This window comes from Plodia interpunctella, chromosome 10, assembly GCF_027563975.2.
Source record: "Plodia interpunctella isolate USDA-ARS_2022_Savannah chromosome 10, ilPloInte3.2, whole genome shotgun sequence".
In the NCBI taxonomy this organism is placed as follows: Eukaryota; Metazoa; Arthropoda; class Insecta; order Lepidoptera; family Pyralidae; genus Plodia; species Plodia interpunctella.
The window spans coordinates 8249264-8259444 of record NC_071303.1 but is presented as its reverse complement, the minus strand read 5'-3'; the positions used below and the strand labels follow the sequence as shown (position 1 = coordinate 8259444).

The 10181-nt window shown below is 35.5% G+C and overlaps 1 protein-coding gene across 1 annotated transcript; it reads right to left on the bottom strand.

The window, feature by feature from the left end:
* Nucleotides 1–6214: 6214 nt before the first annotated feature.
* Nucleotides 6215–9040, bottom strand: LOC128672946 (uncharacterized). The gene has a single exon (XM_053750484.1). It carries the CDS (start codon nt 8875–8877, stop codon nt 6556–6558), a length of 2322 nt encoding a protein of 773 aa, XP_053606459.1. The 5' UTR covers nt 8878–9040; the 3' UTR covers nt 6215–6555.
* Between the last annotated feature and the right edge of the window lie 1141 nt (nt 9041–10181).

Below are 10181 nucleotides of genomic sequence, written 5' to 3'. Positions count from 1 at the left end.
ACTTGATCGTCTATCTTTAACTGCACTTACATACAATGAAATGCAACTCGTTGGCGCGATAGGCTTGTTCATCACTTCGCCCGTTTGCCGTTTCGCCCGATAAATAATTCAATTGCCTCCAAATCCAATCCTTCCTAAATATAAAATGCAAAAGTAAATCGGTTTATTTATTTGTTACCTATTCACGCTCAATTTGCTCAACCGATCATTTTGAAATTTTACATACAAGTAGTTTTGTGAAAGACCTAAAATGACTGTTTATAGGAAGTTCACGCTTTCAAGCTATTTTTTATACGCGGGGTAAAGTTCCAAGCAGGGTAACTTGACATGCGTTCGACTGTTACTGGTCCCGGCGTCGACCTAGTTATTACTATGTTCACTGACTGAACAGATTTTTTACAACCGAGTTTATTAAAGACAACAAAATAATAACTTGAATGTGACAAATTCGCCCGGTTGGGCGAACATCGATCGGGCGAAGTGACAGACAAGTCGGTGTGGCACCGAAAAAAGCCTATGAAGTTAATTCGGTATTCAGCCATTCAGATGCTATGAATGTTTCCACTGGTTGTACAACATGCTATTCGTATTTTTTTTTCCAATCAACAATTATCCTAATTAGAGCTGTGTCGAAATGAATGTCAATTAAAGAGGTATTCATACTTGTCAATCTGCCTTTTGCTTGATACCGTCAGCAAGCAAGGTATTTTAATGCGGAATCGTTAGCGTTCTTTATTAGAAAAGTTTTTGTGACGCGTACCATATTTAGTGATAGTGTAAAAATAAAAATAGCATACAGTTGTAGTTGTAAAAAATGCAAGTGCATAAAAGACAGGGTACAGACAGGCGATTCACTTAGGCAAAGTTTTTACAAAGTGTTTCATTAAAATCTACACTATAATTATAAAGAGGTAAACGTTTGTGAGTTTGTACTCTCCAAATCTCCAAAAGTACTGACCCGATTTCAAAAATTCTTTCACCACTAGAAAGGTACATTCTCCAAGATTGCTATAGGCTATATTTTATCTCAAAATTCCCACGGGAGCGAAGCCCCGGGCAACATCTATTAACTTGTAAAGATATGATTATTTTGTTACAGATATCTAAATTAATGAATGTAGTTAAATTTTTCAATGTAATTTTTTTTGCATTTAACTACTTGGCCATATCACAACGACATAAATGCAACATAGAATATCTCACAAAGACCCGCTTACATGTTTACTCGATAAACTCTGGATAAAATTAAACAAGTACACATATTTATTTTTATCAATACTATGTGTATATTTTTTGGTAAGCATTATGTGTTACAATTATTGTCTCGGTGATAAAAATAGGCAACTTCCAAAAGTAAATAAAAAAGTAATTTTATTAAACAACTAGCTTTTGCCCGCGGCTTCGCCCGCGTGAATTTCATAGCAAAATCTCAGTATTTTTTTTATCGCGTACTCTGTAAGGCTGGTAAACATATATGATTCAAATTCGCTTTTTTTCTCATCTTTAGTTCAGTTTCTAGATCAGACCTGCAAGTGGGCCTGTCTACCTTATGGTAAGTGGTCACCATACCCTTCCAGTAAGGAGCGTCAGCAAGTTGATTTATTAAAGTTTACGTGTTTATTTTCAAACACGTAAACTTTAATAAATCAAATTGTGTTGCTGACGCTCCTTACTGTGCACGATTATATAAAAAGTAAGAGGGCAGTATTTTTTCTCTTCCTCTATTGTTGTTTCACTTATTGGCAGTGGTCACGGCATGGTGATGACGCAGTGTGCAATCGTGTATTATAAACTTCTTACACTAATAGACTATTTAACAACGATATTCTAGGAATATATTGCCTTTAGAATGGAAATGTCTAAAAACTAGTCCCGGATCTTCGCTTCCGTGGGAATTTCGGGATAAAAAGTACCCTATGTGTTATTCCAGGTTGTATTCAACCCGTGTACCAAAATTCATAACAATCGGTCAAGTAGATATTGCATGAAAGGTTGTCACCCTTTCATGCAATATCTACTTGACCATCTATACACGTAAACCTTCCACAGGAATAACATTATCATTTTTGAGTTTGTCGCGTACAGACAGACGCGAAGGGGACTTCATCCATATTGTAAAGAGAAAATATTGTTTGTAATGAATAAAATCAAAAGCTACTAGGCCGATTTTGATAAAATTTGTCACATAGATAGGCGAAACTTACAGGAGTCAACGAATTGCCGGCGGTTTGACTTTTTTGTAAATGATATATTATTTTAGTTTTAAATTTAATTTAGATTTTCGTTTTTAATATCATAATAATATATTCGTTTTTAATTATGTTGTATAAATATAATAAATAATTATTCACTTACCTATTCCTGAAATATCACTTTAAAAAGATAAATATTTATAATTAAATCCCTATTTATTTATTTCTTTTTTTTTTCATACGCAACTCAGTTCAATGTAGGCACCTAAAATGAATCGCATTCATACTAAAAATTAAGTCGATGGTACGAATTTGCGATGCAGTTCAGTTTAGGTCGTAAAGTGGATCGCGTTAAGAGATGATGGTAAACCCCCCGGTGTCAGTTATCCGAATCGCCTAAAGACATCTGACATCACGTTTACCTACCGCCATAAACAGTAAACTTAATACTTAGTCAACTATTATTATTATTAACTAGTGTGCAGGTTTCCTGTTCCTGTTCCTCATTCTTCCTTTACCGGAAATAAGTAAATGTTCTATGAAATATACAATACATGAGTCAGATTAGTATCACGCGGCATGAAACATCATCAATTTTTAACGCCCGACGCAAAAAGAGAGGTGTTATAAGTTCAACGTGTCTGGCTGTGTATCTATCTGTGCCATCGTAGCTCCCAAACGGATAAACCGATTTTCGTTTAGTTTTTTTGTGTCATAGATAATTTTATCCTGAGTGTTCTTAGACATGTTTCATGAAAATCGGTTCAGCCCTTCGAAAGTTATAGCGAAATGAATAAGTAGGTAAATAATAAATATATTAGGACAAATCACACAGATTGAGCTAGCCCCAAAGTAAGTTAGAGACTTGTGTTATGGGATGCTAACTCTATCTATATCCATATTTTATAACAAATATATATATATAGGTAAACATCCAAGACCCGGGCCAATCAGAAAAATATCATTTTCCATCATGACCCGACCGGGGATCGAACCTGGGACCTCTCGGTTCAGAGGCAAGCACTTTCCCACTGCGCCACTGAGGTCGTCAATGAATATTGAAAGTCGGGGTTTTTTTATAATTTGCCTAAAAAATAAACTTGTTGTTTTCTTTTTCCCCCTCAATAACTCTTTTCTTCTTCGCTGAAAAATCGTCAACTTTTTAAACGCCTATCTGACCAACGCATTAGCTGATAAAACGATCTCAAAATAGCTGTCCCAAATTACATACTTCAAAATTGTATACATTTTATGTATAAAAGAAAAAAGAAAAAACACAAATTTCATATTGAATTACTTTTATAAAACATATTTTATTTCTAAAAGAAAAAAGTCCCAAATTTCATATTGAACTACTTTTATAAAACATATTCTAGAGTTACAGTGTATAAGAGCCAGTATTTTATTGCGTCATTTCCATAAGTTGTAGTTTTATGGTCCCGATGGACCCCAAAACTACTTGGGCCCGAAACTGGTCGAGTTCAACGTACTCTTCTCATTAGTTTTTGATCACATCCACTTAAATTCCGAAACGACTCATGATTAGCATTCCTAGTGTAGAAAATTCAACCTTATGTCCAAAGTTTAGGGTTGAATTTGGAATGTGGTTGAGAAGAATTTTTTTTATTACGGCCTTCCAACTGGTTTCGGCTTTAAGACGGTTGAAATGATAAAATTCCTACGTATACCTATAGATTAGGAAATACTTTACCCTACCTACGTACGGAGTTAGAGGTATGTGGGTATCGCATGGTGATTATTTCTAATTTAGGGTTCCCTGTTAGAAAAATAACGAACAATAATGAATATTAAGAAAATATTTCTCTTTCATCTCCTCGTATTGTCGTGTTCGGGGCTGTAACGCTGCGAAACATTGGTCAGTAAAACATGAAAATAATATTTTGAAGATTCCCCTATGACTTTATAACCGGCCGCCTACTTGACGTTGAGCCTCCTCGGGAATTCTATTTCCAATCTAAGTTATGTGTCTCTTAATCACTTCGAACGGCATCCACGGGAGGATATGAAGTGGTCGTATTCCAGGGCGGAACCACACGCCACAGTCAGCAAGTATGTTGCAGCATGTTGTTTTTTGATGACAATATTTTTACTGAGTCCAGCTACAAAGTTTTCGGTACGTAATTAACCCTCAAATATTACTTTTGTCGAGGAAAAATAAATACAACTCATAGAAGATACTAAATTTGGAATGGGCGACGTGGAGGAAAAAAATTACAGCATAATCCATACTAATAAATGTGAAAGTCTATCTGTCTGTTCCGCTTTCACGTCTAAACCGCTGGACCGATTTTGATGAAATTTTGTACGCGTGTAGTTAAAAACCCCCGTTACATTACTTGTTTTTCATGCATCAACCCCCAAATCACTTTAATGAAGAGTGAAAGTTTTATTAAAATCAGTGTCTGTTCCGCGTTCGCTGAGAATGAGTTTCTCAGCGCGGGCGAAGCCGCGGGCAATAGCTATAAATGGATGTGTATTGAACTTGTATGAAACTAGACGTTTTCTCTTTATTGTGTTTCTGGTGAACTCATTCAGAATCGTGCCGGGCTCATCAATGTGATGTCACCACTGTGGGGCAAACAACTTGGCTGTTATAATGATATCAGAGAGCCCAGTGAAAACTGAAGATGAATCCTAATTCTAACTTATATTACAAATGCGAAAGTAAGTTTGTTTGTTTCCTCTTTACGCTCTATCTACTCAACCGATGTTCTTGAAATTTTGCATATATATCGTTGGAAATATGGAGAAGGACATAGGTTACCTTTCATCCCGGAAAAATAACTGCTCTCGTGGAAAATCACGCGGGCGAAACCGCGGGCAAAAGCTATAATATATTTATTGGTGAAATAACATTTTATATAGTAAAATGATGTGTGACGTTGCCATGAGAACGAAATTTTGCTACAAAATATTAATGAAGTTCTTAATTTATATTTCCTTATACCAATCACGTTCATTTAATAGGTCTATTCCATAAGGTTCGCCTCAAGTGCTTCGGCGACTGGGACCGCAGTCCCAGTTTATTGCGGTCCCAGTCGCCCAACAACCTTTCGCATGTGCAATATTGTTAGAAAGTTTGATAAAGACGATGATAGTATTTAGTCATTAAAAAAATAATTTATCCGGAACCCATAAATAGCAAACTATTCGGTCTTACTGTTAGATATAAGATATAAGAATGTAAAGTTGTTCATATGAAAACAATGTGTTTACTCCGTGAGAGAATGTACGGTAAGATTTTATTACCATTCAATTGATTTTCAAACAAATTTTGTTTGTTTCTTTGAACACAATTTAGATAAGCATTTCAATATGTAATGACGACCTCGGTGGCGTAGTGGTAAAGTGCTTACCCCTGAACCGAGAAGTCCCGGATCCCCGGTCGGGTCATGATGGAAAATGATCTTTTTCTGATTGGCCCGGGTCTTGGATATTTATCTATATATGTATTTGTTATAAAATATGGTATCGTTGAGTTAGCCCATAACACAAGTCACGAACTTACTTTGGGGCTAGCTCAATCTGTGTGATTTGTCCCAATATGTACCTACATGGTAGTTAGGGCATAATGAGACACACCGAATGCGTATGCGGCACGTACGCAGATGGTAGAGAAGACGTGCTATATAAATGCATCCGGTGTGCACGGGCTTTAAGGTTTATTAATAACTAAGTATTAATGTTATTTATGTTTGTTACTCAATATCTACTAAACGGATTGCAATGAAATTTAGCGCACTGGTAGTAAATATTCTGGATGTACACATAGAGGTAGAGTGGACGATTATGCATTTAACCAAAGTCTATTTTAATCCGTAAAACGTCGGAATCTCAAATAGCAACTAGACAATACATACTTTGCAAACGTCTGTCTGTCACGATTACATGACTAAATCGCTGGGCCAATATTGATGAAATTTGAAAGAAATAGAATTAGGCGTCGCATCGAGCTCGTCGTAAGTACCTATACTATTTTTGAAAATTTAAATAAAACATAATTTTGATGCAACCAATTTATTGTTTGGTTAAAAAGCATTTTTTTGTTTTCACTATTTTATGACACGGACTTATTATGAAACGCACATTCAATATGCCAATTATCAGAAAATACTTGCATAGATTTTAACACCAATTTGCTAAGACATTATCAAAGGGCCAATGAATGAACCATAAAAACTGTTAATGATGTGGTACTAGACAAGGAAATTAGCATCTATATAATACAAACTTCGAATCTTGAATCTTAGATAACAATCAAAACGGTACAATTTTACGCGAGTTTTTTTATTTTCTTCTTGTGAAGTCATGGAGTTGAGCTGTGAAATAAAAGTATGGAATACTAAACAATCCTGCAAGGTGCGGGGTACTGTGAATATGTGGATACCATTTTTGGCGACCGTCTGTAACACGCAGGTATTTGTTCACAGGGTGGATCATGGGTACAATCAGGTATAGCATTGGAAGCCAAATGGGTTTCACACAACATACGACCCAGACATCGCGGGATCTTGATGCATTGAGGGTGATGATAACACACCAATTCAACGGGCTTCTTTACTTCACTCTCGACATTTGCGACTTCACCATATAACACCAATTCCCTTGCGCAAAGCGGCAAATCAAAGCATTTCGGCTTATGACTACAAGAACTGTAGTCGTATTTGTAGTCACCTGTCTCTAGAATGCACTGCGGTATTTTTCTACACATCGGCACGTGCACACAGCAATGATCCAATTTTGGTGGGTGCTTCGGCTTGTAACATTGCCTCACGAACTTGCACGGAGGGTAATGTTGACAAACGCTCTGCATTTCTTTTTCAATTCTATCTTCTTCGTTATAATATTGCATTATATTGATATACTTTGATTGCCGTTGATGATTTTTCATGTGGGTGTCTTGTGTGTTACTATTTTGATAATAACTAGGCTTCATGTCTTGAGTTACAAACCATGTAGGGTTTGTACTCTCTTTTTTGGGTACGTTGAGACAACCGTTGACAAGCACACAAGGTGGGTTGTGGATGCAAAGGATTTCACCGTTATACTTTTGAGATAAAGCTTTAGCCACTAAATCGTGGTCGTGTTGGCATGGTGCAGTATCTTCTGGAATGTCATCTGTTTCTATATTTTCATAATAATCCTGCTCACACGATTCTTCAAAATACTCTGGAAGTTGGGGCGGACATGCGCATGTCGCTTTTTTAGATTTTGATGATTTTCGGTTGTCTTTACTAGGAGATGGCTGGTATTTAGCCTGGCCATGGGAAGATTCCGTCTTTATAGATATTGCTGGTTTACCAAGGCCTTTACAACCAGCATGGCACTCGTATTTATCCAGACCATCAAATGATTCAGACCTTACCGGTGCTGGTGGTTTTCGATTGTCCCTACAACCACCAAGGCACTCGAAGTCACGGGAAGGTTCTATCTTTTTGAGCGTAGGTGGTTTTTGATGGTCCTTACAACCACCTAGGCACATGTATTTATCCAGATCATCGCAAGATTCGGACTTTTTAGGTGTTGATGATTTTCGATTGTCTTTACAACCACCAAGACATACGTAGTGATCTGTACCATCAGAAGATTCCTCAATGGTTGCTATGAGTTTCAAATCTTTTGAACAATTACATGGTCTCGAGCATGTATCTTCTTCATGATGAGATTTGCGCTGAATTTTATTTGCCACATAATCCCAAAACACAGAGGACCTGGCTGGCATGATATCACTTTTAGGATTTTCAGTAACAAAGGAAGTACAAACACCTTTGTTTGCATTTTGCGGTGCAGAAAATACTTGATAATTTTGCTTCTTTTTGTAACTTATTTCCGACTTATTTTTTATTTCTTTTTCATTACTATACCTCGAAGCATTATTTTTATATGGACTAAAACGTTTTTCAACATAAGATTTATTATCTAATGTTACATTATCAATTTCACTAGATATTGAGGAATACGTTTCTAAAGTTTCAAAAGGATTGGTATCTGATTCTTTAATTGAATGAAGAATATGACGTGGCCAAGAATAATTAACCGTTTTTTTTGTATTGAAATGTGCATCTTGTTCTTCTTCTTCTTGAATAGGTTCCTCAATGCTGAGATTCTTTTTCTTAAATCTTACACTAGAATTATCACACATAACACTATAAACTTGACATGCGTTATCTGTTTGTTCATTTGTTATATGTTTTTTTTTAGTATCTGACAAGTCTTTATTATTATTATAATTCGGGCGTCTCGCGACTTTGGTGGAACGTGTTACTTTCTTTTTTATATTTATCTCACTCGATGACTCATCATTTGTCTCGATATTTTTTTTTTCATACGACTTATACAATCTTTCCACACTATCTGTATCTGTTCCATTAATTCTACGTGTCCTATCTACAACTTGAACTTTTTTCTCCTTATGTTTCTTCTCACGTCTACAGTTAAAGTTTTCATGATTTGCGGCACTACGTTTCAGCTTGACTTTTCTGAGTAATGCCTTGTTTAGCAGTAGTTTGTTTTTCTTTATATTTCGTATGTCTATAAAATCTTCATCTACGTCTGTGAGGTTATCGAAGTCAGAGCTGTCGGAGTGCTCTTCCAAGAGCTGGGGGTGGTATGTTTGCAGGTAATCTGTATAGAGGTCGCTCATCTTAGACTTTGGTGACGCCATTTAGGTGAAGTATACGGGCATATTGATTTTATTGTTTCCAAAAAAACTATATTGGAATCGGTTGCATTTTTCTCAACATTTTGTTATAAATAGTAAATTGTGTTTTTTGAGTGTGTTTCTGTATCTGTCAGTCATGATGACAGAAATGTTGTGAAGAACAATGTTTTTTATTGACACCTAAAATGTACCATAAACAGGTTTTCATTGGAGTTTGACTCTTAGATCATAGTGATCATAAACATAGAAAAAAAGTTGAAGTTTCACACACGTTTTGGTAAAATTTTTGGTCTATTATAATAGTCTATCATTATTATAAAACATTAAGGATTTTTCATGTCTATGTGAAACTATAAGATCCAAATGACAAGATTTAATTGAATCTATGAAAAAATAAAATTATTTTTTGTCATATTTACGTAAATATGACAAAAAATATACCTAAACCAAACAAATCAAAACAAACTAAAGTTCGCATTTACGATACTTATTATTCGAAATTACTGCCATGAATTATCTTATTACATTCAATTATCTTACAAATATATATAAAAAAAAACTGTGCTCCAATGGAACAAACATTTTAGCATAATTTCTTTTAAGTTAGTTTTGATTAGTTCGGTTTATATCTATCAATGCACGAAGTTTTCTCGATTCTCTCTATTCGAATACATTCAAAAGTTCGTTGAATTCAAACAGACGGGATACGAACTAAAACAAAGCCGCGGTATTATTATTATAGGCATTAAACGGTGAATTAATATGCAAAGGTGATACGTCATGCTGGAAGCGACTCGTTCACTGAAGAGCCGTGTAGCGCGACCAAGTAGTCTACATCGTTTGGAGTCTGATCTGGTGTCACCAGATGCAATATTTATTATATATTTATTCTACTTTCTTCTTCTATATAAACATTATTAAATTAGTAGCTATTTCTTCCTTGCGGCAAAAAGTAGCCTTTGTCACTCAAAAAAGTTATTTTTAATTCATTGCTCCATTTTGATATGAAATATGGACAAACACTGTTTCAAATAAAATATACAACATTAGCATGGATACTGATACAGTATAACGTCTTTATACGTTACGGGGTAGATAGAGCCAAGCGTTGCGAAACATTATATTATGGAAGTGAAATTTTGTACGAACAGAACAGAATTCTGCACGGATTTTGATGGGATTCGTAATACGGGTAGTAAGACCTTGAATAACACAATGCCATGAAGTAAAAATTAATATTTGGAATATATCGAAAATGTCATTCAATCGCCTTTTATATCTCACGGCGTGCCGAGCAACAACTGGGC

What these genes read in the sequence shown, in the direction of transcription:
- LOC128672946 (XM_053750484.1), bottom strand. Translation starts at nt 8,877, where the DNA reads ATGGCGTCACCAAAGTCTAAGATGAGCGACCTCTATACAGATTACCTG.